We start from the raw sequence: 27,877 nt of genomic DNA, 5'->3' as shown, positions 1-27,877 counted from the left end.
TCGTTTTCCATCGGATTCGGATATCCTAATTTTAATCCTCGGAGAAACGAAAGATATTGATTACAGAGTTCGTACAATTTTTAAGTAAATATTGCGCGACAATTGATTAATTATTTATGTCTATTATCTATCAGATTAAACACAATATTATTAATTAGATATAAAATTTTCAAATTTCTAAATGAAAATTGCATGGCATCGATCAAATATCTATTAGAAACGGATGGGATTATACGCGATATTATTAATTATATTCAGCAATAAACTATTTAATTATAACACTCTAATTTCAATATAAGAAATATTGATTATAGAATTCACTTACAATTTCTTAAAATTTCTAAATAAAAATTATAAGACATCGATCAAATATCTATTATAACGAATGGGATTAAACGCGATATTATTAATTATATTCAGCAATAAACTATTTAATTATAACACCCTAATTCCAATCTTGGGTATGAGAGATATCGATTATAGAATTCGCTTACAATTTCTTCAAATTTCTAAATAAAAATTACAAGACAATCAAATTGATCAAATATCTATTAGAAACGGATGGCATTATACGCAATATTATTAATTATATTCACCAATAAACTATTTAATTATAACACCCTAATTTCAATCTTGGGTATGAGATATTGATTATAGAATTTGCTTACAATTTCTTCAAATTTCTAAATAAAAATTACAGGACATCGATCAAATATCTATTAGAAAGAATGGAATTATATGGGATATTATTAATTATATTCAGCAATAAATTAATTTCAATCTTGGATATGAGAGATATCAATTATAGAATTCGCTTGCAATTTCTTCAAATTTCTAAATAAAAATTACAGGACATCGATCAAATATCTATTATAATGGAATTAAACGCGATATTATTAATTATATTCAGCAATAAACTAATTTCAATCTTGGATATCAGATATTGATTATAGAATTCGAATTTCTTCAAATTTCTAAATAAACATTGCACGGCATCGATATAGAGAAACGTTAGAAATTGAAAGGGAATAGGATTAAACGCAACGTTATTAATTAGATCCAGCAACAAACAAGAGTCTAATTCTACTTACAACGGGCGAGGGCTCAAAAGTTTTGAGTCGCGTTCAATTAGCGAGGGGGTAAATCCGTGTTGCGTAAACACGGGTTTTAATACATCACATGCCGTTTTAATACCGCTATAATGTTGCCAGATTAAAGTCGCATAGCCACTAATTATTTCTCCCCACCCCCCGCGCAGCCGAATTGTTTAGAAACGCCTCCCTTTCGCGCGCGTACCACCGTTTTACCTGCTTGGACTGCTACATACGTGTACACATAATTGTGCACGGACCGGCAAGTTCCTGTATGGGACGACGCGGTCGGAATAACTAGGAGTTCCTAACGAATCCCGGACGGGGGAATCTATAGGGCGAGGGGGTAGGCGGAGAGGGGTACGGGGAGAATTAAATGGCACGTGTGTGTACGTCTAACGGTATGTGAACAGCAATTGAATTCGGCAAATTTTCCAAAATTCGTAGCCGAGCAGTTTGTGTAACGAGTCATTTTGCGTTACAATAGGTCATTGCTCATTCGCTCAAATTTATCCGTGAAAGTTTTCCTGCGAAATGGGGAACGCGATTCCAGTCATTCTTCCAATGTAGGCCCTGTAGTGACGCGTATTGTTCCAAAATGTGTACTGTATCGTGAATGCGTTCCTCTAGGAATCCGTCGGTTGTCTAGAATTTTAAGTAGGTCAAGATTGAGAATAAGAAATATTGAAAAATTGTTTAAAAAATTACGCTTTTCTTTACACGAGGATAATTCGGGAACCGAAAGTTTTATCGGGATAAATTAAAAAGCGTCTTAAAGAGGAAAGTCGTGCGCTTCTAATGGTCTTTCACTTGTTGATCGAATTTCATTATCTTCGGAGTTATATGTATATATATTTTGGAATATATCCTTCGAAGAAAAGTCATCCACGAATATTCTTATTAATTTTATTTGTTATTCTTTTATATATCTTATATATTATTTGTTATATATTTGTTATTTGTTATTGTCATTTTTAATTGTCGATAACTAAAGGATCACGATTGTCCAATTTTATCATAAATTTTCATCTTACTTGAACAATCGCCTCTTAAATTGTCTAACGTTCATGCAAGGCAAAGTTATTTTATAAATAAAGTATACGAGAAATCTTTGCACGATCACTTTTCATCGGTCCGTTAATAATAAATTAAAGAAAGAAAAGAAATAAAAGAGAAATGCAAGGATGAAAACGATTGCGGAAATTATTCCACGAGAAAATTCGTCAAAGACGAATATATGATAACCGTTGCAAAATAATTTTTATTTCTCGTATTCTGCCGGTGAAATCTGTCTGGCGTCCCTGTAAGAGAATTTCAGAAACTGGTTCCGGGGAATTAAATTCTTTTGTGTATCGAATAAATCATACGGAGGAATACGCTGGAACACAGGCAGAGGGAAAATTTTTTTATTCCGACTGACGGTTAGGGTGGATTCGCGAGGAAGTTAATGTAGCAATGTAGCGAGCTGCACGGTTGTCGTCCATCATAGTTTACACGCGCGAATTGTAAAGCCTCTCGTGCAAAGCGATCGTCGTTACACATTTTTCCTCCCCTCCTTTTTTTTTTTCTCAGAGAAACGATCCCGTTAATAACCAAATCGCGATTAAAATTTTATGCGTATCCACGAAATGGGTTTAATGAATTATTCATTAATTATTCACCGCGTATGGATTTTTATATCGGTGATCTATCGCTTTCTGCTTTCTAGAAAAGGTTCCTATACGATATCCTTGTAATATTTCTTTAGAGATTACAATAATCAAACGTAAGAGTATTTTGACGCGGTTTCGAAACAAGTTTTTTCTTTCTTATTCGTAGAAAAAGACGATAAATGGCGATATGGTGTTCGTATCGAATTTAATATTTGATCGATGGATGGACGGATCGATATGGGTGGAAAGTCACGATCTGTTTTCATCATTGGTCAAACGATTACAAAGCGAGCGCGGCTCAAACAAGGCGCAAACGAATAACGATTCTTAATTCGAATTCGTTCGAACGAGTTTAGAAGCCGGTATTGTATCGTCATTTATATCGGCACGCAATGACCCCTTTGGTTCTCGCCGATTAAGGGACCTGTACAGCTTTCGTCCGACGAAAGCGATGGCGACTCGTAGGGCTTCGATTCGACACGAATGGAGCGCGATTGGATCCGATTCGACGCGGAGTCGATTGGATCTTATTCAACGCCAATAAAATTCGATTGAATCTCATCTTACTCAACGAGATCCAATGTTGCACCGCATTTCATACCGAATCTTCATTAATAAATCGTGTCGTTGCTGGGAATAATCTTTTTTTTTTTTTTTAAATATTTCCAAGATACTCTTCTCTCGTTGAAGAATTGAACAATTCGTAAAAATTATTGTTATTCTCTACAGAGGAACTTGATTTGAATCATTCAATTTTGTCTATTTTTAAAATACTCGTAAAGAGATAGATAGATAGATGGATGTTTGTAATATCGATGTACCGTTTAATCGCAAATTTACAGAAACTCAAATTCATTGTCGAGACGTCTTATTTAACATTGGTGGAATTCTATTTGATACATATTTCAATATGAAATATTGATCTTGCGCCAGTATCGCAGGACTATATTTCACGCGAAATTCTATGATATAATCTCTTTAGGATTGGAGTGCATTTAAGTTTCGTTAAGTCGAACCGAGTTGAATGAAATTTCGTCGAGTAGCTGGATTCATTACTCCATCATGCAGATAGGCAATGTGAATTCGAACAGAATACTCCCATTCTATCATACTGATTTTAAAGAAGAAGCGGATCGATTGATATTGATTTTTGAAAAATCAAATGTCAGCTCGACCAATATACATCAACGTTAGAAGAATACGCGAAGCACGAGACAATATTCGCCAAAATTTTAATTCGAGAACCTTAAACTTTTCGAAAACGAAAGCAAACGCTTCGAATCATCAACGAATTGTTTAAAAGCGACGAAAATCTCTTTCTTAATCCTTCTCCAATTTGTACGATTGGACGGATCGCGATATATATTATGATAATTTCCCATCTTTCACCGTTAAATCGCATCAACGTCAATACGTCGACACGTATTACCGAACCGGTTTCAACCGTCTGCCAGGGACGACGTTTCCGTGGCGTCTGCGGAGGGATTAACAGGGATTATACTGTGCGCAGGTTATCGGCGAGAACACTCACCACCTTTCGGCCATCACGATGCCAGGAACGTGCTCGATGACCGATGCGGTCGGGATCGCCGACAGTTAGTGATGAGGAGGAGCAGGTTGTCGGCTCGCCGATGGCTCAGGTCGCCACCAATATGCCGCTTCTCCGACCCGGACAGCCTCCTCTGCGACCCCTTCTCATCGCCTCTTTCGTTCTTCTCTGCTCCCTGCCGCTCTGCCGCCCCTTCGACTTGGGTAAGTTTTAATTCACAGTTTTCTGAACATTTTTGTCACTCATGAATTTCTTGATTTATTCGTATAGGTGGAGATGGACGAGATAATCGCTTTCTATTACCAAAGCGATTAATATAGTCAAAAATTCGAACGTTTCACTTACTCTTGACACTTTAACCAGCTTGTCACAGCTTTTAAAGAAATCTAAAGATTTAAAGCTGTACGAAATTCTGTACGAAATCTCCACCTACGCGATTAATAATACGAAAGGAATTCATTTTCCGGGTAACGTAATTACCCGTATCCTTCCGAGCTGGACACTCAGTTAAACACACTATGGCTGTTAATAAAAAGCTGAAAGATACTAGGTTGTCACGCGTGGTGGTATGAAGGTTGTGTAATTCGCCCCTCCTCCCCCATCGTTCAACACCAGGTGCCGCCGTTAAAGCGATTTCGAGGAAAAGGGAAAGAGTTTCTCGCGCGCACGGCCGGAATGTGCGGACCCACTCTTTCTCTTTCTACTCATGGAAAATTTGGTGTCGTCTAACTCACGGCCATTTCGCCGGATAAAGGTGAAACGAAGGGAAAATATTGTTCCATTTCGCGCGAGGCGACTATTCCGCGAAAATGAATTTAGTTTCGTCCTTTTCCCCCCCTTTACCCTCCTGGTAATACGGCCACGATGCTAAAGCGGAGAAAAATTATTCCGAAAATTTCTCTCTCACCCTCCCTCCCTTCTCTACTCTGCTCTGCGTATATGCACACTAGGCAAAAACACGACACGTTAGAGCGAAACTGAAGCAACGCCTCCGGGTCGTTTCCCGCGCGGATTTCTTTTTCCTTGATGCGATACGAGACGAATATAGATACAGGTAAGGAAAACAAGGGGAGAAAAAGAGTTCCTCTAAAGTCGGATTGTAAAATTCAAAATCCGTCTACTCGTGGATCGAGGAAAGCTTAACGGAGACCAAACAGAGATGATTTATAATTACGTGTGTATAATTTTGAAATGGTAACTAAATGGCCATTTTTTTATATCCTTTTATCGATCTTCGATTTCTATCTATATATTTATGCCCGAACGCGTGCAATAATTTTTCGTTCCCCAATTGCGTAATCTCCATTTCATTCCCTTTCTTTGAAAAACAAAAGTTCTTACCGAGAATGTTACACTTGGCCCCTTTCTCCCTTATTTACACCGCGCAGTGTCTCTCTTCGTGTCCCAAGAAAGTTTGGAAGGGTTGGAAAAAAAAAATTTTAACGGGGAAAAGGTCGAACCATTACATCCAACCACGTCCCGAGCCACTTGGCGGGGGAGGAAGCCTACAGCCGGCGAAAAAAAGAAAAAAAAATTAATATTCATGGTATTTCCCCGGGGAAGGGAAGTCGGGCGCAACGAGGCGCGGCCATTACGCACTACGTTCCCATTGTGAGGCCGCAAATGAAATGTCAGCGGCACGATGAATTAACAATACTATCTAATAGGTGGTCGGGCGCAGACGAGCGGGCGAACGCGAGCATTGTGCCGATTCATTCTCTCGTGCCTACCAACCACCTCGTCCTCGTCGTCTTATCGCTTACTAGTCGTTATGTTTTTATGCATATTAATTACCTCGAACCGAAACCGCTTATACAATGTTCCTTCGTGGCCTTCGAGTCGTTCTTTCGGCCGCCGAGTTATTATTGTTCCTCGACACTCTTCCCACCCCTCTCACACTCTTTTGTTCGCGCGTCGGGGAAAAAGAATCGGCCTTCCCTTTGTCCCCCTTCCGAGATTATTGTATTTCAATTAACCAGATTATTTGCATCGAAGGCGGGGTTAAAAATAGTTGGCCACCCCCGTTTTCGGAGGGAGAGGGTGGGTTTAATTAACGCCGGAATAGAAGGAAAGCGCCAAGGCCGTTTGGCTCCGATCGATGGGCTCGTGGTGGTATTCATGAGTCAATGGGCTGTGTTCGGGGGTGAAAGAAAAAGGGGCGCGATCTTTCAAATTGCAAATCGATGCGCGTTTTCCTTTTTCTTTCTTTCTTTCTTTCTTTCTTTCTTTTTTTTTCCCTCCAACGATAACCAGTTTGTTTTGTTCGTTTCATTTTGTTCGTAGGGGGCGTCGCGTTGAATTTATTTCTTTTTTTTTTATCGAATCGAGCACTCTTTTCGACGGCTTGTTTAATTAATACGGTTGAACAGGGATGGAACGAGGATGGAGCCCGGTTAAGAATCGGGACGAATAACAGGCCTCTTCCACCATTCAAACGGGACTCTAATTATCCACGCTACGTTTTCGTGGATCGGTGTATTTTACGTATTTTAAACGTGGAAGTGGTGCTTGGTTGTTCCTCGAATATTCGAGGAGGAGAGATTATCAATTGTCGAGCAAGAGTATCTTCGAGAAAAGCTAAACGAGCGAATCAGGTCAATTGCGCCTGATAAGTTTTATCCCTGAATCTCTACTCGAGAAGATTTTTTTTTTATTTTTCCAGAAATAAATTCAACGGATTTGACTAGACAGGGATTTTCTTTCGATTCTCTGGAGAATCTAGTGAAAGAAATATTCTGTCTCCTGATTTCTTGATCGTAACTTTAACGTCATTGCGTCTTCGTCGATTAATCCCAATCTCTAAGAAAATTCAACTAATTAAACGAAACAAACGTCGTATTCGAATAACGATCATTTATATCATTGCGTCAACCTATTATCTATTTCTTCCAATTAAAACTATTCTCTCTCCTTTTCTCTCTTTGTCTATCTCTCCATCGATCGAATCCCCTAATTACGTCAGACTCTCAAAAAAGGAATTCGACTATTAAAACGAAACAAACGCCGCTTCGAATAACGATGATCCGTTGCGTCAACCGTACCATTATCCACACCGTACCATTTTTCCAATTAAAACCGTTCCGTAATTCGACAGATCCACGGGATCTAATCCCTTTAGGTCGTTAGATCTCTCAAAAGGAATCCTCGAGGCGTGTAAACGTATCCGATTCTGAATCGGTTACGCAGTAAACCAGACAGAGAGAGAGAGAGGAACGTATCCCTCTGCCATTCCCGCACAAATGAATAGGGACGCGTGTTGCGAATGACAGATTCTCCAGATCTACCCCCTTCCCCCTCCGATAGATCAAGCGATATTCCACGCAAGAGGTTCGTCTCCTTCAAACAACAATATATATATATATATACAAGCTTATCCAGAACAACGATCATAAGAACAATGAATACACACGCCTCGAGCCAGCCTTAAACAAGTTTGCGCACCTATATGGAGTCAGAGTGTCGTAACGAACAACCCTCCTCCTCCCTTCCCCCCGAATTTATGCCAGTGACAGATCGTTTCCAACAATTCTCTCTCTCTCTCTCTCTCTCTCTTTCGTCTCGAAGAGAAAGTTCGGTGCAATTTTTGGCCGTGGAACACCTGCGCGACGTATCCCTGGAACTAAACAGTCGGCCTCCCCCTCCCCTTCCCTTCCCCGTAACGAACTCGCTCTCGGGAGTTCGATAATTACGGCACGGCTCATCTCGGCCGCAGTTTGCCCCAGTAATGGATGCCGCATAAAGAGGCGCATTCCCAGCTACTCTGGAACAGCGGCGACGATCGAAGTTGAGGCAGGACGACAGTTCTAAGGATTGAATTGCAAAGGGAACTAGGCCGTGCATATCTGGCAAGGTGCGGGTATTGGCAACCGAGGAGGAGGGAACAATGGCGAGGGTGTCGATGTTTTATTCCAGCGGGCAATTATGCACTTGGAGTTTTCGACGCGTGCCTCCCCCCATTTTCTCTCTTGAATAGAATTCGATCGTGATGGTTTATCTTTTCTGTTTCCTTTTTGAATTTCCATCGAGAAATGTTATTCTTTCGTACGAACACGTTCGTATTTCCTCTGATTTCGATAGAACGCGGGTTATTTGATGAATCTGATTTTTAATATTCGATGATTTCGATATACTTTTCTTTTCTTTTTGCATTACACGAAGGAAGAACGAGCGACAATTAGAATATCGTTATAAGTGTGAGATTTAGTAGCCTTCGAATGAATTAGATTATGAATTGATATATCATAAACAACTTGAGTTTCGTATTACTAAGGAATAGTTTGATTCAGTTAAGATCTTGAATTTCTCTTTATGTATATTAAATTTAAATGAATCTGTTTACTTTGCAAATTGAGTTTTCTTTCAACATCGCTAATAAACATACAATTTGCAAACATAATAGAACGATGCATTAACCGATCCATAATACTTTCATTTCAATAAACATTGTATATTAAATAATACGAATAAATTTCGAAGAAAACTGTTCTTATATATATATTCTTCTCACGAATAATGCAGAAAAACGTATAGATTGCGAAACTTATTATTGATTAGAATTTGATATATATTTAATAAAGTAGGTTAGTTACAAGACAGATGTGGGTCGTGCCTTTGTTCTGCTACGCTGAACTCTGATATGTCGCGTCGATAATTGAAAAAAAAAAAATGGAAAGAAACAGAACAGAATCGAAATATCCTATCGATTCATATATTCGTGAATGTACGAATAAACCGAAGAAAAATATTGGAAAAAAAGATTTTCGAAAGTGAATCTAATCCAATTCTTCTTCTCGAGTGATCGTTAACCGAGTGAGCGAGAAAGGGAGGACTTTGGAGGAGGGTTTTGAAAGTTTCGTAGTCTAAAAAGTTTCGGATTTAAACGGATTTCAGGATAGTCAATTTGTCGATGGATTTGTCTATGTAGCTGACAGTATAGTTAAGGGGAACTGGGTCCAACAGCGGTGAATTCGAATTAACGTAAAAGCAATTATTAGTTCGAAGGTGGATTTTAAGTTAACAGGGTACGAGAACTGGTTGGTTTATTGTTTCTGCCTGATGTTAAGCGTTTATCGAAAGGAGTTCGTTCTGATTGTGTTTTGGGAATGATTGTTGAACGCGAGCAACTGCAAACAATCTCCCCTCCCTTCCCCCGAAATTGTCCTGAACAGAGCTCGTTCAATGAATCACGTACTCCTGTTAACTGCTTCGCGATATAGACTCGTGTTCATGCTAGACACTGTTTCATTGTTCCTCCGTTCGTTCCAGATTTTCCTGTTTCTTTTGTTTTGCGTTAAAATAAATATTAAATCGTTGAAACGTAGAAACGAGTGATCTGGCTAGAAGGGATCGGTTAGAATTTTGATGTAAATTGATGCACAACGAGAATTTTAGAATATTAGTTGAAACAGAGAATAGATATATCAAATGTTTGCAGTTTATACTGCGATTATTAATTTTAGTCGTAAAAAGAAAAAATCACTTACGAATTATGAATTTCTGATTCTTAATAAAATAAATATTCGCATTTTTTAAATTTCCAACGAATTCGATCTGGTAAAATATTGAATATTAAATATACGAAGCATTTGTGAGAAAATCTTGGAAACTTTTTCGAAAAACTTTCCCAATTTGATGATAATCGATCGAAATACGCGAATTAAATTCTGATTATAAAACGAGGCGAAGCGAAGCAAAGTTTATTAACACAACGAGCGAAAACTTGTACGTTTTAACGAAAACAAGTTCGCCGTGTAACGCGGAGCCGTGATTCGTGCACAAAGTCTGGAAACCGTTCCGTTCCCCCGTATATATATATATATATAAACAGGTGTGTGTGGGACAATATACATAGAAAACAGAACGGTGATGCAAGCAAGTTCACAGAATTTGGGGGAGTAAGAAGCCAGGGAGAAGTTTCATCGTAGTAATACCAAGTCACCGACATGTACAGAAACTAACTGTATTACTGGTACGCATGACAATCGCAGTCGGTAGAATATCAACTCAACTTGCGCAACTGCACACACTACTTTCCAGCGACCCACATTTTGCAACTTCAACGTTCGTTGAATCGTCTACGGGATACAACAGCTTTCTTCTCGCCGTTGTTGATTTTCGCTTCGATACGAACGACAGGGTAAAACTTTAATGCGAGCGACGATAATTATTCCAGAAGTACGTTCGAATATATTCATCAATCTCGAAATTATTCTTTGTATGGAAAATTGCGTGAAAAATAATAGATAAACATAGAGATTTTCAAGTTTGAGATACTATTGGAAGAAGAAAATTTAATATAAATTTTATTCGAATGACGAATATCTCATCGTTTATTATTTGTCAATAAAAAAAGAAAAAATTTCGTTTTGGAAAAACCAAAAAATATCACTCGACGAAAATCAGTGGGCTGTATCTAAAGGGAGCCAATCTCTACAATCCATTCTGCACTTTTCAAACTTTCGAGCGTAACTGCAGTGTCCTGGCCCGAATATATACATCTATATCGTAGATTCTATCGTATTTCATTCTACGTCATTACGAATTGGACAATTTATTACGGTTGATTATCCGGCTATACTTCATATACCGAGAATCGTGACGTACGAAACGTTTCGAGAAATTACAATTTAAACGGAATAATTCTTTTTCTAATATCTATTTTTATATTTCTTAGTCTCGATTCAAGATAAACTAAAGCTATCGTTGCTTCATTTTCTATTGATTGGACGTACGAAACGTTTCGAGAAATTTAACATTTAAACGGAATAATTCTTTTTCTAATATCTATTTTTTAGTCTCAATTCAAGATAAGTTAAAGTTATCGTTGCTTTATTTTCTATTGATTGGATCATCGATGAAGCGTTAAGTTTATGCAATAATATCATCGATTGTGCTTATTTTAGGTATGTTTTAGTTTTGCTTATCGCGGTAAACGAGTAAAGGATCGCAAGGGGACGAGAAAGGAAGTTCGATCATCGAGTTTCAAGTCCCTTGTGCGTCCCAACACCGATGAGGTCGCAATTTCCATTCCCTTAGGATCTCGCTGAAGAATTTTCACGCGATTGTAGAACCATCGCGAGAACACGCTTACGTATTTTGTGGCAACGCGTCACAATCTCTATTCTCTGGGAATCAACTCGAAATTCGAAATTCCAACAAATTTTCTCCTCTGTGTAAATTTCGCGAAATTTCTCAATTAATCTCGGATAAATTTTTATCTTACCGTAACTGCTATTCATACTCGTTTAATTGTTCAACGTCTAAAAAATAATTTACGATATTTCTCTTGATTCATCGTGATTGAAACGTGTGTGAACCAAAATATCAATTTAATTCGCAACGATCGATTCGAGTATTCAATAAAAACACGCATGGAAAAATCATCAAAATCGTTGATATCCAAGATACACGTTTTCATCGAATAAACACAATTACTTTGAAAATGTGATATCTCTCTTAACGTATTCATTAGCAAGATTATCAATTCCTTTCTCAATTATTCATCGTTTCATTTTCGCATGGTCAGCCAATCCTCTCTCTGCCTCTCTCTCTGTCTCTCTCCGGTTTAAACCCTTCAAATTGACAAAGCATATCAGTTTCTCTGTCTCTAACGCCGTTTCGAATCCTTTCAGGACAATGTACCGCGGCACTGGGCATGGAGAATGGCGAAATCCCCGATGAAGATATATCGGCCAGTTCTATGTACGATCCCAGTCTTGGCCCGAAACATGCCAGGTAAGTGAACAATGATATCGCGAAATGCTCGGGTGCAGTACGGTAAGTCGGCCATTTTGATTTAGCGCTATAGTTTCTCCCTTTGTAGAATGCGTGCGGCATCCCCCCTCGTTGATTGCAATTAATCGATACGAGAGATCCCGAAACACCGAAATTCGAACTTCCTTTAGGAGTTTACCGGTGATAAACGAGAAGGTTGTTGGTCTCTTGTTTATCGTATTTGCTTTCGCCCTCATCATTGTGCAATCGAATCGGTATTATCGGTGAAATTATACAATTTCGTCGTTAAATGTCTCCATGTTTCGAAGGTTTATAAATTTATAAGAGGAAATCATCCATTTTGTAACGTAAAAGATGGATAGAAAAATTTATACTTTCGTTTATCTACTCTTCTTTAAAAAAAAACAATGAAGATATAAATAAAATATACGCGAATTGTTCGATAAAAGAACGAAACTTTAAGAGAGATGTTACGGATTGATAAAATTGTAAAATGATAAAGTAGAGTTTGCGAGTGACTCGACAATTCATTTATTGATAAATTATCGTGCAAAGGGTTTGCAATAATTCTTAGGAAGGGACAGTTAAAGTTGAAGAGTTTTCGAGAGATACGGGGTTCGGAAAGTTGCACAATTATATCGTAGAATCGGCTGTTAATTTCCTACTGCTAAAGGGACATCTAGTATCGGTTTGCCAGAAGTTGGGAAACTATGAACGTTGAACTTTGGCCAACGTTCGCAATCGGTTACTTTAATCAACTTAGTTCAACCCAACTCTTTCGCCTTTCCTTTTTCCTTGTCGTAACGATTCTTTCTCCCAAGCTAAATACTCGCACCACTTGTATCATATCACACGCGTAACGAGAGAAAAACTTTTACGTTTGTAACGATACGATATCCATTCCAAACTTCAAATTTTAATTCACAATATAATTAACGATAAAGGAATGTAAAACGAAAACGAATTAATCCATTTCGAGGATAAGAAAAATCTTCGACGAGCCATTTCTCTCAGAAGAATATCATTTTCAACTTTAAACGCAAAATTTCTGCTAGGAATTGCTTTTTCAATTTGAGAAGAAAAATTCTGGCAATTACTACGTTAATATTCGATTAAATTCATATTTGTCAAACGCTATAGCAGTCTCTGTTCAACAACCGTTTCGAAAGCGATGAAAGAAAATAATATCTGGAGCTTTGATCTTGATAATTCGCGATTTCCAAACGCTAAACACGCTTAATCGCGTCTAAGATTCTTTCTGTTTCGCATTTTTCGATCGCGTGACGCGGCCACGAAACGTTTTCAACGAGGCTGGTATTTAGCGAGTCCACTAGCGGCTCGGTTTATTTCTTATTACAACGGCGAGATTAAAATCTCGTGGGTGCCCGAGGGCAGTTGGAAACGTCCCGTGCTGTGCTTGCCTGGCATTAAAATTTTTAATAGTGCACGGCCTGAAGAACTCGCGCGTGGAAGAGAGAGAGAAAGAGAGAGAGAGAATAATCGAGAGAGGGCGCAGCGAATATCTGATATCGGGGGATGCGAAAATACGGCTTGTAAATTATCTAATATCTTATTAATCGTGGGTGGTAAAGCAAGAAGAAATAATGCGAGACGAGATTCTCGAAAAGTTTTCTCGTCTCGTGGATTTTAATACAAGTTTTTTTTCGACCACTTCTTTTTCCGTTCTGCAGACGATGTATATAAAAGGAAAAATTATGAAAATTGAACGCAATGAACTGGAATGAAAAAAAAAGAAAAAAAGAAAAAAGAAAAAAAAAAGGAAAACGAATAATGCATAAGATACCTCGACTCGGGAGGAGTTTAAATACACGCGTGATCACTCGTAGGTAAAAGAATGAAAGTAGTTTTGCAGAAACGCGTTTATGTAAAGTGAAATTTTTTCCCGTCCAGAAGTTTTATTTTTTAAATATTATGCAAACAGGTGTTCTCAATTTTTGAGCAATTACACGCTTTACAAGCCGAGCAAAATGAATCCCTCCTCCCTCAAAAATTTAACCGAATTCTCTTTTTTACTTCTTTTTTAAATTGCTCGCAAGAGACTTAAAAAAAAAAGAAAGAAAAGGGATTTTCTCAGGAATATAATAACATTCTGAGGGGAAATACGTTGAAATTTAATATTTATAATCTCGGCCAAACTCGTCCAAACTCGCTTTTCCAATTAATCGCATTCCTATGAATCGCGACAACGACGTTAAAAAAAATCTCCGCGGGCAGAGAGAGTAAAAATGGAAAAAGGGTATAAAGAAAAAGAGTGGTCGAATCGAATGGAGGGAACCGTAGTCCGAAGAAAAATCGCGAAGCGAGATTAACCTTGATACACTCGGAAGCCGAGTGTCTATCGTTTGTCAAAAAGAGGAATCGTCTTCCTGACATTTTTACCGGCGATATTACGATCTTGATTCGTAGCGGGCGTCGGACGGCTGACAGCCAAATCGATTCGGCACATTTACGAACCGAGGCAATTTATGAGGGTTGGTGCTCGAAACGCATCGTCGAAATCACCGATGTCTGTTAATAATGCGCCTCGATATCTTCGTTTCGTGACGTTGTACGAATAATATCGATATAGCCGTGGCTATTTTTTATTCTTCCTTTTTTTTTCCTCCCTGAGCTGAAAAAACTTTGCGTATCTTTTTTCTCTTTTTGCGAATTTTCTTTCGAACGGATTCTCGAAAATCTGATATCTTCGTGTATTAATCGTCGATGATTTCGTTTACTTTCTTTTCTCCGTAAGTAGAAGAATGAGGAAATAAATTTGAAATGGATGAACAATATCGTATAATTTTTAATTTTAATACAATTATTTAAAGAATAGGATATAATGTATATATTCGATCGTTGCATTTTTTATAAATATTTTAAATATTAAATCTTATTCACAATATATATATTAATTGAAATATTCAAATTTTTTCAAACTTTCCCTTTGATTTCTTTCTTTCCATTCTGTTTCCATCATGAAATATATCTACAACAATTAATTTACAAGTTTGAAAATAACAAACCAAAAAATATATATATTAATAAACAAGTATCGTATCCAAATTATCTAACAATGTTTCTTTTCGTTATCGAATTCGATCAGGCAAGGAAGAAACCTCATGCAGTGCATTTTGTTTAATATTCTCACACGGAGGAAGCGGCAAGAGTTAGGTAAATTAATTGAAATATTCAATTTTTTTCAAACTTTCCCTTTGATTTCTTTCTTTCCATTCTGTTTCCATCATGGAATATATCTACAATAATTAATTTACAAAAATTTGAACATATAACAAACCAAAAAATATATATTAATAAACAAGTATCGTATCCAAATTATCTAACAATGTTTCTTTTCGTTATCGAATTCGATCAGGCAAGGAAGAAACCTCATGCAGTGCATTTTGTTTAATATTCTCGCACGGAGGAAGCGGCAAGAGTAAGGTCGTTTCCGGCCGAGTTTGCGGACACGATGGGTCTGATACGATGTAACAGGGGGCAAGGGAGGGATGGAACCGACGAGTAGGTTGGGTTGAAGGGGAATAGGGTGAACTCGACCCCTACAAATTACCTCCAATTTCGTGTAAATTCCTCGTTCCTGCGTCAGCATAATACCTGTATTAGAACCGGCCAGCTCCGGCTCTTAGGCGGCAATAAATCTGTATTAGGGCGAGGCGTTCTCTCCTCTTGGCAAAAGGGGTACAATGCCTCCCCCCTCCTACGGGCATGGCTAATTTTTCACCACCGCTTCGTCACAAAATTCGCTCGAATACACGATTCCTCGTCGTCGAACCAATCTCGATACTTCCCTCGTCCTCGTTTCCATTTTTCAACCCCTCCCTTCTTCCGACCGCGACTTCCGCCGCCAGTGATCGCTAATTGGACCGCGATCGTCACGCTCTAATTCCCTTCTGATTGCACGCCTCGTTGCGGTAATTTTTGCGTGGAATTCCTGCAATCGAAATTTTAATTTTAATCTTTTTCTCTTTAGTATCCGTTTTTGGGAGAGAGGGGAAGGGGAGATCTTGCGATCGAAGATTTTTAGGCGTTCTTCTCCTCAAAACAATATTAATTTTCTGTATTTTGTTTTGTTTGGATAGGAAATGGAAAGGAATGATATTTTTCTTTTTGGAATTCTGTCAAAATTGATTCTAATTTCTGCATTTTATTTTTGTATGTTTATCTAGAAATGAAAGAGTTTGTTCGAAGATTTCGTAATGGAAGGGTAGGGATGAAAATATTGCGAGATATAACGCGATATTTTCTACGAGTAATTTTTTAATTTATAGAAATCTTCCATCTTTCGTGTTTCGTTGTTCGTTTCCAGAAGGAAAAGAAAGGGGGGGTTCGTCGAAGATTTCTCCGAAGATCGGAGGGGGATGAAAATTTGAAATATGAGACGATATAGTTCTCGAAGAATGAGGGGTCTGGCGACCCTGCACGCCGTTATCGTGATACACATGTGTTATCTCACCGAGATTGGCGATAAGCTCGAACGTGCCAGGCCGAAGTACGATTATAATTATAGATGGAAGATACATTTTCATTAGGGGGGGTCGGAGCTTGTATTAAGACCGTGCCAGGGGCGCACGGTCGCGTTGGGGTTAATTTATCAATCCGGCTACATCAAACTGATATTTTCGATTCCGGCGAAACGAATTCATCCGATTCGAAATGATAAATTGGCGCCCGCCGTTCTACTTTATAATTTATAAATATTTCCTCCTGGAAATAAGCTTATTACGTTAATGGATAACACAGCTATCATCGTGTTATCCGTGTTTTTATTATTTCTCCTCCCTTCCCCGCTTTGCGCGCGAAATACACTTACGAGCGACACGATAATGAATTTCGTATTTCGTTTCTTCAAAAAGCCATTGAATTAATAATAAGATAGATGTACACGCGTTTGTGATACAATCGTGTTAATCGAATGAAAAGGAAGTAATCGATAGTCGAGGAAAATTAGCAATTCGATGTTTATATTCGGAGGAATTGTTTTCGTTTCCTCGAATTTGTTAAAATAGAATTTTATTGGACATTCCATGCAATATTTTCGATATGGCAAATTAGGAATACGGATGTAAAAATGAAGTACGACAATTTCATCTTTTTTTTGCGTTTAAGGGATATATAATTTCACGCCACCCTATAGAAACCCTATAGAAAATTTTAATATTTATTCCTTCGATTTTGTTTTATGCTCTGAATATTGCTACAATTAATAAAGAAAATCGAGATAATCGATTGCTCTGCGTGTATTTAAATTTCCTCCAAATTTTGCAAAAGAAGAGGAAACGAAGGAATTTCGCTTTCGTTGATCACGAAAATTCGCGGAATAAACGAAAGCAATCTGCTCAATTTCTCGAAGGAGCAGCGCAATTTTCGAGAGATGTTCGGGATGTTCTGAAACTTTAAGCAGCCCGGAGACGGGGGCCACGGACCTGGCTTTTGTCTTCAGCGGCAAACAATGTCGCGTTTCGTTACAACTCTGACCTATATCCGGCTTTGTGCCGGCCGTTCTCGATTTTCCAGCGTGAAATATGCACTGCATTTCCATCGTATTGTTGCCGCACAAAGGTGGCGGGTGGCGTGCGAGCGACGCGACGGTTTTGTAATCGGCTGAAAAAAAAAAAAAGAAAAAAAAGGAAGGAAAAAAAAATGTTTATCAAAAGGAAGGGGGGCAGAAAGAAACGTATTTGTCGCCAGCTCGCCGTGCAAATCGTTTTGTCCCGACTCGTGCCATCGTATTCAAACAACTCGATCGAGGACCGCTCTATCCGTCCAACATTGATGAAACGTCATCGTCCGAAATTAATCTTTTATATTTCTACAGTTCTGCTACTTGTAAATTGATACCGAGGCTACGAATGTCTGTGCAAATTTCAATGTTAAATAAAAAAAAAAAAAAAGGAAACGAAACGAAGATTTGTTATTCTTCATTCATCGATTTCTAATTAAAGAATTGAAAAAATATTGAATTTTTCTCGATATATTGCTTTAGATTATATTTCGCTGTAGATTTTTGTGACTGATTAACCATTTTTTTTTAAATTTCCAATAAATGTACGAAACGAAACTCGTGAACAGGAACACAAGAGTTCCAAGAAGACATCGTTTCGTCGTTGAAAAAACCAAGGAGAAAAAAATCGATAATAGCTCGCGTAGGTACCTGAGAAAAAGTTTTCGCGGCCGAGCTAGCTAGCAGTGGTCGTATCGTTTTAGAGCCGGCACGAAAAGGAGGGATGTAGTCTTGAAAGGCGAGACTTGAACAAAGATGGCAATACGAAAAAGCAGGCAACGAGAAAAAGAGAGAGAGAGAAAAAAGAGAACCCAAAGAAAGAAGAAGAAATAAAAGAGCATGACGGGCCAAAATCTTCGAGGGGGAGGAATCACGCAGACATAAAACGTCCTGCAGCGTTACGTGCCCTTTCAACGTGCCGGTCGAAGCCAACGAAAAATGGCGGCCATATTCCCTCCCCCTCCGACCTTTCAACCGGGGCTATCTTCCACTTTGTTACGATTCGAAAACCCCTCTTGGCTCTCCTCGTTCCAGCTTGATTTATGAACCGACAACTGTACCCTTCGTCATTCTACCCTCTTTATATCTCCTCTCCCCCCTCTCTCCTTCTTTATTTTTCCATATCGTTCAGGCCTCGTATCGCCGCGTGCCACCGAGACACCTCGCTCATGCCTCGAAGAGAGTGCACCGTTCCTGCACACCGTCTATCTCGAACCCCGCTCTCGATCGCGTGACGACGGTCCTTGCTCCCTCGTATAAATCTCGTGGCCACGAACCTCCATGTTCCACAGTGAATTTCGGCCCACGAGATCGACGACCCCCTTCCCCAATCGTTTCAATAAACGAAATTTACGTGACGGATGCGCGAGATCCGAAAGACCTTCCCTTTGAACGGAGGGAGGGGATGTTGTTCGTAGAAAGAGAATCGAGAAAGTGTGCGAAATTATTTATAATTAATTCGACGAAATTTCTGAACGTTAAGGCGCAAGAGATTGCGCGCAATGATATATACGATAATAGGAAGGAAGGATGGAAGGAGGGAGGGGGAGATTTATCCCGCTGCACGCGAACTGATTTTTACGAGGATTATTATGAATGAAGGGGAGGGATGGAAACACTCGCCTCTCGGCGAGAGATACTCAAGGAGGAGGGGAATTTGAATTCCTGCGATGTTGTACCAAGTTTGTACCGATGATTTTTTAATGGGAGCTTCGAAAGTGGATCCCGGATTGAAAAGTTAATGCCCCCGCGAACGGGGTAATCGCCGCCATCTTACATCCGTTGGGAATTCTCACTCGTGGAATTTGGAACGGTTGCTTATTTAAGAAATTCCTCCTCGGTTGCGCGATAAGTGAATATCTGATAAGTCGAATATCCGTTTCTAAGAAAATTGAATTAAACGATTAAATTTTGAGTAAAACTTGAAGTATTAATTTCTAACTTCCTCTTTTACTCCAGGCGAAAGAGAAAGAAAGATTTTCGTTATCCGTATTCGTAAAGGAAAAATGATGACCATGTTTCGTTCTCTTTCGATTAATTGAAATATTCGTCGCAACTGTTGCGTATCTTTTTTATTGAGAATCACAAGAAGGATAATTTACGATATATATATTATACTTTTTAAACGAATCTTCACAGCGAAGAAGAAAACTGTTTTTTCTAAAATTTAATCCCGAAAAATAAACCCATGGAAGTTTCATATCTGGCCGATCAATCGGCAACAATTAAACCAGCGAACGATCCTTAAAAGTGCTTTATCTATGGAAGCCACAACCATCGACCCCGTTCATCCCTTTGAAACCTCTTTGTTTCTCTGTATCCGAGCCGACTTGTCTCATCGCAAACGAGGTCTCCAGCCTTTATCCAGGCCCGATTCGACCCTAAAACTCACTGAATTTTCTTATCGTAATTGCGCCTCTCGATCCCCGGATCGAGGTTATGCATTCAATCGGCCATTGAAACGGCGGGGAAAATTGTTTTGCGAATAATTGCGAATTATTTCTCTTTCGTTCGAGATCGATCGAGTCTCGATGGTTAAACCAAGAGAGAAAGAGAATCAACGTTCAGCTCCTTCTCCTTCGTCCTTCTCGAGGTAAGAAATGAATAGAATCCGTAGAAACTATCTCTCTTCCTTCTAGATCACGCCTGGAGACCGTTTTCGTTTCGAAAACGGCGGTAAAGAGGCGCCGTTTCATCCTCGATAGCATCGAAACCGTGCGATTTTACCTTCGCACAGTTGAATTAACACAGTCGTTAACATGCAACTGGGCCACCAGTGTTATCGCGATAAGTCAGTTCACACTTTTTGTACAACGTAACGTCTTATGCGATCTTGCGCGAGTTTCGAATCGCGGAGGAGCTGGAGGGGAATTTTATTTTATCCCGTAGAATGGGAAATCCTATTTCTCCTTTGAAAAATCCTTTGAATTCGAGGCGATGTTGTGAAATTGTGACGTAGATCGCGGGATATGGAAAAGTTGCGAAGGAAGAGGATTCAAATTTTACGAAATTCTCCGCATTGTGTTCGAGCGTTTTCTTTTTTTTTTTCCTAAATTCAATATATCCATGCCCCGTATTTTCCATAAGCGAGAAACGAATTATTAACTTATATCAAATTTCTATGTATATAAATTTATACAACGAGAATTTTCATTTGTGATTCTTATCCTGCCTACCCCTTCGCGAAGTGGAGAACGAAGTGAAATTCGCGAAGCAAGATCCATATTCATGCGACAATCTTTGCCCACGCATTTTCTATCCAGTTTCATCGGACTCAAATATTGATGTACACACTTAGACAACGCCTCGACACCGAACTTCGATTTCGAAGTTGGCGGAAAACTTTGTAGAAGATTCCATCGCTCTTTGACGACGGGGGAAAAATCGAAATTTAACCTCCCTCCCTTTCGAACGTGAACTCGTGCAACGGGACGAGTTTTATAGCCACGAGCCAAGTGCGCTTGGTACTTTCACCAGGTGGATTAGAATTGAAAATCGGCCGAAGAAATGCGATCACGGGCCGCCCTAAGCTCGCCAACTTTACGACCACCCGGTGCATAAAGTTGGTACAAAGGCCTGGCGTTCGTACGCCCACGTGCCCTCGCCTTTATTTAAGGTCAGTGTCGTTTCGTGGACGACGGCTGGCGTCCGTTATTGAATATCGATACTTATTGTAAATCGCAGCCCTCCGCCGTTCTTCCGTGATTGAAAATCGGCCGTTCAACGTTTATGGGGTACCTTCTTACGTTCGTATAATGCACGAACGACGCATCCTGAATGTTTGAAACGTCGCATTGACGCGCCTTGCCAGATTTTTTAAAGATTTTAATAACAAATATCGTGAAAATAATTTTTTTACATTGTTATTTTTACAGGTTTTTCGATAAAGTTAAGAATTGTCTTTGATTGTCTTCGAAATGATGAATGATAAAGTTTCTGATAATTTTTCTCTTCAATTTAAATTTGCTTTCAAAGAAATTTTCAGCATGATTTCGAATATTTTGATCCACTAAACTTTTACTATAGTATCAATTGAGATGTGAAATTGAATTTATTCAAGATTTAAGTTTCAACGGATTTAATTCATGATAGACAAACCTAACTTACTAGCTGAAGAACAAATTAGTTAAAACAAAGTCACTCTAAGCAACAATCTTTTTTTTCTTGAAACGCTGGAACGACATTTATTCGTAGCTTGACATTATTCTTCTTACTCCTCGTCCAATTAATTATTCGAATACTTTCATTCCAAATCTTTAAAAATTTCTCTCTCCCTTTCCCCTCCACTTTTTTCAATCTCAGAGAATAGAAGGATCGCGTGCACCAAACGCAGGAGGCAGACGGAAATGGAGGGAGGAAGGAGGGGATAGGAAAAATGACACGGTCGCTTTGCCGGAGGACGATGGTTGTCCCACTACGTGGTGGTGATATTTCCCGATTTAAAGTAACGAGCGAAAACTCGTATCAAGGTATCGAATTTCCATGAAGGAGTCCCCCTCTCCCTCCGCCTCCGGGTAGCCACCCTCCTCCTGCCATTATTCGCGCGGCCGATAACGAAAATCTATTTTCGCCTCTTCCGCGAGGAGCGTGCGAAACCAACCAACCAACCAACCCTTTCCCCATCCTCCACCCTTCCTGTTCGTGCGTATCTCGCCGCCACGTACACCCCCCCTCCTCCTCCTTCTCTTCCTTCGATTTTCACCCGATTCATCCAACGCGCGTATCATTGGCAACCGTTCCTTCTCTTTATTCCGCTCGCACAACCGAAATTCTCGTTAGCGATAACCGCGAACCGAATTCTATTTGCAATCATCGGCGGTGACGAGCCGCGTCTTCCTTATCGAGTTCCACCATCAGATTTCCTTGGAACAGTCGGAACTCCAAGGAAACTGTATCTTTTTGACGAGGTGGATATTCTCGGGAGGGGAACAGGGGGAGTCCTCCTCCGTGTATATATACACCTGCAAGATTCGAGCGTAAATTCGGGCGCGTGTTCCCTGGGAAATTGGATACGAGATTTGATCGAGGAGAGAGGATAGGTTGAATGGTATGAATGGGAGGGGGAAAGATTTTTTTTTTCAAGGTTTGGAAAGGAGGGAGTAAATTTGGAAAATATTTCTTTGGTAAATGTAGAAATATATCGTTTTGGGGAAATTTAACGATAAATTCTTCTTCTGGTCATCGATCAGCAGGGAAAATGAAGATTTTCATTGATTTGAAGGGTTTATTAAGAATTTATTAAGGGTGGGAGTAGGTTGAATGATAGGAATGGGAGGGGGAAAGATTTTTTTTTCAAGGTTTGGAAAGGAGGGAGTAAATTTGGAAAATATCCCTTTGGTAAATATAGAAATATACCGTTTTGGGGAAATTTAGCAGATAGATTCTTCTTCTGGTCATCGATCAGCAGAGAAAATGAGGATTTTCATTGATTTGTGAAGGATTTATTAAGAATTTATTAAGGGTGGTGAGAAGAGTTGTTATGTAATTGGATTGGTTAACAATGGTTCTTGATTCAGTATTGCGAATATACGAACACGCTCGTTCGATACGAGTTTAGATACGAGTTTTATTTATATATTTTTTTTTCTGCGCACATTTAATTGGTGCACGCGAAATTAAAAGGAAACGTAGAAAAATTATGAATCTTTTATCGTGTAAACAAATTATCTTTAATCTTCCTCGTATTTTTCCATAAAGAAACTCATTATGAAAGCACTGCTTCATGTTCTTTAAATCATGTAACTAAAATTCATCTCGCGTTAGATAAAAAATTTTCGTAATTTATGTGTAAATGAATTGAAAAATTTAGATAAAAATCTGTTAAAGGAACGACTGTGATTATATTATATTCTTTTTTCCAATATAAATCATCATAAATATATTTTCAATAATTAAAATTGAATTTTCAACAATTATTATTTCGAGCAAGCGAAGCTTTCTTCTTTCTAAACTCCCCTAAATTGTCCAATTTATTAATAAATAATAAACTACTCAATTTTTCTATTTTTTTAATCAACCCCCATGATACCATTTTACCATTTCACGCGAGAAAACGATCATCACCAAAGATCATTAATTACTTTTTCGAGGAAAAAAATAACAAACACATTTCGCTAATCGATAATTTTTCCAAGCAAGCAAGTAATCATTTTATTAATAAATAATAAACTATCCAATCCTTTTTCTATTTTTCTAATCAACCTTTTCTCCATGGTAGCATTTTACCATTTCACGCGAAAAAACGATCAAAAATCATTAATCACTTTTTCGAGGAAAAAATAATAAACACATTTCGCTAATCGATAATTTTTCCAAGCAAGCAAGCAACCTTTAGCGAACTTTACTCCACATCCACGAAAGCGAAGACTCTCAGAATCTGAGATTGTTACTGACCTAGCCAATCCTCCACTCCTCCACCCCCTCAACCTTCCTCAACCCCAGTGTAAAACTTCGCTGATCGGGATTGAATTTAGGCTTTTCGCCGTATATAGAGGGTTGCAAGTTTAAAGCCGCTGTGCAACGGATCCCCCCCTCCTTCCGAACTTGTTCCATCAAGTTGTCGGCCTCATGAAAGGTGAATCAAACGTGTCTCGAAAGCCGCGAGGCTACGCGCAGCGAAAGAGTTTCACTCCGCGGAGGGAAACTGACTTTCGCGGATTGTCGTTTCTGATATATGACGAAGGGGCGAAACTTTGTCCTTTGGCACTGGTTTACGAAAGATTTCATTATGCATGTGGAGAGGAGGGAACCACTCCCCTCCCCCCTCCTGTGCAATTTCACTTCGCAAACACTGGTAAATCTCGAATGGAATATTCGATGGGTCCTAGACGACTGAATTTCATTTTTCCTTAATGGAGACCTCCCCTGTACCACGGCCAAGGTATTTGCATGGTTAAACGGGTATCGATGAGAGTTTGTCGCCAGAAATTCCCCATTGTCTTCCGACGAATGGAGGATTTCGTTAGGATGTGAAATGTCGATAATCAATAATCGGTTTGGGCAATAAGGAACGAAGAAGAAGAAGAAAATGTCGGAAATCTGGAAAATTATTTTATTAATATATTCTACGTTTAATAATAATTTCTTTTTTTTTTATAGATGATAAAGTATCGATGGGCTCGTTAATATTATTAAAATAATATCGAAAGAAACGTTAGACACGTAAGAAATGTTTCAACGCTGATGTACGACGATCGTTTACCGATTCGTTGAATAATGTAAGCAACGATATATTAAATCCATCAAGTATCCACCAATCTTTCTCTGCTTATTAAAATTTATTTCAAACAACGGAAGAACACGATACACTTGTTATTCACCATTCTTCCTTCTCTATCTATTCCTCCATGATCGCGAAATTAGAATTTTTACGACTCGTATCGAATTTAGAAAAAAGGAAGAGACATTTCACCAACTGTTCGAAACTTATCGAAATATCCACGCAGTTTTCGCCGCAGCCGCGATGTTCCATCGTTTCGATGTCCCAAAAGTTTCTGCGGATTTCCACGCTCGTCCCTCTTTTGTTACCATCCTCCCTTCATTCGAAACTGGAACGCTCGAGGCGTCGATTAAACCGCGATTATTCAAACGCGAAAAGTTGGCTGGAAATTTATTTAAATCGGCCGCGATAAATTACCGCCACGTTCGCGGCCTGTCCCGCCTCCCCCCGTTGTTCATTCTCGTACACGGACGTTTTCATTATCGCCGCAGTTGCCCCCGCGCTTTATTCTCGTTCCCGATTAGAGGCGGTGGATTTAGGGATTTCGGGTATCAAGTTGTCGTGGAAATGGCGCTCGCTATCACTTCGCTTCCGCCCTTGTTTCCCTTCTTACGGCTGGATGAATCGTCGCGTTGGATTTTCGTCGTCGAATCGATGCGATTGTTGGAAAGAAATTGTTGACGATTAAAGGTAAACGGAAATAATTGATTTTCGTTTCCTATTTTTATTTGATAAACAAGTCGAATGTCTTGAATGAACGTTATGATCATCAATGGGATTAATTTGTAAGGACGAAATGAAAAGTTTTTCGTGGTAAACGTGATGATGCAACAGAGAAATTGCGCGTGATTTTGTTTCTTCACGGTGTTTGCTCAGCGTTACGTGATGTTTCCTCTTCCACGGAAGATTAGTTGATCTTATGCTAACGATTGTTTGCGGTGCAAAATTCGAGCTCCTATGTGACTACCTATGCGACGAGATTTGACCTTCTGTTTGGACGATATAATAAGTGATAGTATTTTATTAAAATTAAATTAAACGAGAGGATAATATGAAAATTAATTAATAGCGTTTTGAAATATTCAAATTTAAATACTTTCATAGGATAAATAATTACGATCATCATATTTACACTCTTGAATGAAAATCATCCATTCACCGACTCGTGATCTTCGTATCAAAAAAAAAAAAAAAAAAGTAAATTTAAATTTAAATTAAAATCTATTCCACTCGAAGATTTTTAAATTAATTTATACCTTTCTATCATATAAAAAGAGTTTACGTAAATTCTATTCTCTGAAACGTTCCATTCTATCCAAACGCTTACAATTGATCTATCATCCCACACGTACACACATCGGAATAAATTGAAAACCGTTGCAAAGGGTCCTCGGCGTCCTAATTCCCCATCACGTTTACCACTATGTGTGCGCCTTGTATCTTCCACGTCCATCCAACCGTCCAATAAACTTCCATCAAACGAGCGCGCCGCCCAGTCGAAACATCGCGACATCGCATTCATCGGGTGTACGAAAGTTCCATACGTGGCCCGCATCGCCACGCGGGAAGGGGAGGGGAGGCATTGTCGAGGCGTGGAAAATAGGATCGTCCCATTTGCAGATTGAGTTTGACTCGAGTGGAGGGCTGACGCGGGATCGAACCGGATGCCTGTACAAGTCCTTCCACCACCCTCTCTGTAGACGTAGGCGGCAAGGGTGATGCGCGAGATAAGGTGATACGATATTATAAATGTATAACCCGTCATCCGCTTTTTCATCCCGGTTTAACGCGGTTTGAGGAAAATGTGATCCATCGGACGATTTGGAATATCTAACGAAGGGGAGAGAGAGCCTTGAATTCGATCTTCGATTATTTCTTACGATTCTTATTCATTTTGTTTCATTTTGTCAATGAAAATTTCTTTATTCTTTGGAATGTAAAAATATCTAACGAAGGGGAGAGAGAGCCTTGAATTCGATCTTCGATTATTTCTTACGATTCTTATTCATTTTGTTTCGTTTTGTCAATGAAAATTTCTTTATTCTTTGGAATGTAAAAATATCTAACGAAGGAGAGAGAGAGCCTTGAATTCGATTCTCGAGAAAATAATCTTCGATTAGTTCTTACGATTCTTATTCATTTTGTTTCATTTTATCAATGAAAATTTCTTTATTCTTTGGAATGTAAAAATATCTAACGAAGAGGAGAGAGATCCCTGAATTCGATCTTCGATTATTTCTTACGATTCTTATTCATTTTGTTTCGTTTTATCAATGAAAATTTCTTTATTCTTTGGAATATAAAAATATCTAACGAAAGGGAGAGAGAGTCTTGAATTCGATTCTCGAGAAAATAATCTTCGATTAGTTCTTACGATTTTTATTCATTTTGTTTCGTTTTGTCAATGAAAGTTTCTTTATTTTTTATTCGTTCTTTTGACATCGAGTATTACCATCATCCAATATTACAAATGATATTATTCTGCTAGAAGAATTATTATTCGATCGAATTTGGAGCAAACATAGATAATTTATAGATACTCGTTATAATTTCGTTATTGAAACGGAATAAAATATTCGATTTTAAGGCATTCATTCATTTTTCTCGATAATTTATAAATGTTCTTGTTGATGTGTCGCAACTTAATATCCATCGCACTTTTATTCCCAATCCTCTCAACAGATAATGGTATCATCATCTTGAGAATTTGTTTCAGAATAAATTCCTTATTCGCCTCGTCTTGAAATGCTTGCTTGATAAGTCTAACCGGATATCGCGATGATTGACGCCTCGCGAATTCTCAAAACGGATTCTCAGAACGGAAAAGTGAAGGAAGTTAGGATAAAGGAAGAATTGGTATACTGTACACTGTATTGGTACACTGTATTTATCGATATACACAACTCCGTATCGAGATCCATGGATCTCTGTTTCGAAATAGAAGCACGGAATCAATCCGTGCCGTTCAATCGAGCATCGCTGTCGTTCGATTCCACGAGCTTTAATATCGACAATTTTATTCCCCTTCTAGCTTCTTCCTCTCTCTCTCTCTCTCTCTTTGTTCTTCCAGCGTATAAAGCGTTTTCGAAGAAAGTTTGCTACGAATCTCTA

At 38.8% G+C, this 27,877-nt stretch overlaps 1 protein-coding gene across 3 annotated transcripts in view; it reads left to right on the top strand.

The window, feature by feature from the left end:
• LOC411213 (discoidin domain-containing receptor 2) overlaps nucleotides 1–27,877 on the top strand; it is a 228,311-nt gene that overhangs the window by 110,082 nt on the left and 90,352 nt on the right. For 2 of the 3 annotated variants that reach the window (XM_006565510.3, XM_394687.6), the window contains 2 exons: nucleotides 4,254–4,495; nucleotides 11,924–12,026. In XM_006565510.3, the coding sequence (XP_006565573.1) occupies nucleotides 4,318–4,495; nucleotides 11,924–12,026 (281 nt within the window). In that variant the 5' untranslated portion in view covers nucleotides 4,254–4,317. Of the gene's footprint in view, nucleotides 1–4,253; nucleotides 4,496–11,923; nucleotides 12,027–27,877 lie in introns of those variants that run through there. The other variant, XM_026441769.1, reaches the window with a different exon arrangement.

This window comes from Apis mellifera, linkage group LG7 (assembly GCF_003254395.2).
Source record: "Apis mellifera strain DH4 linkage group LG7, Amel_HAv3.1, whole genome shotgun sequence".
In the NCBI taxonomy this organism is placed as follows: Eukaryota; Metazoa; Arthropoda; class Insecta; order Hymenoptera; family Apidae; genus Apis; species Apis mellifera.
The sequence above is the reverse complement of the archived record's forward strand: the minus strand, read 5'-3'. Positions and strand labels throughout refer to the sequence as shown.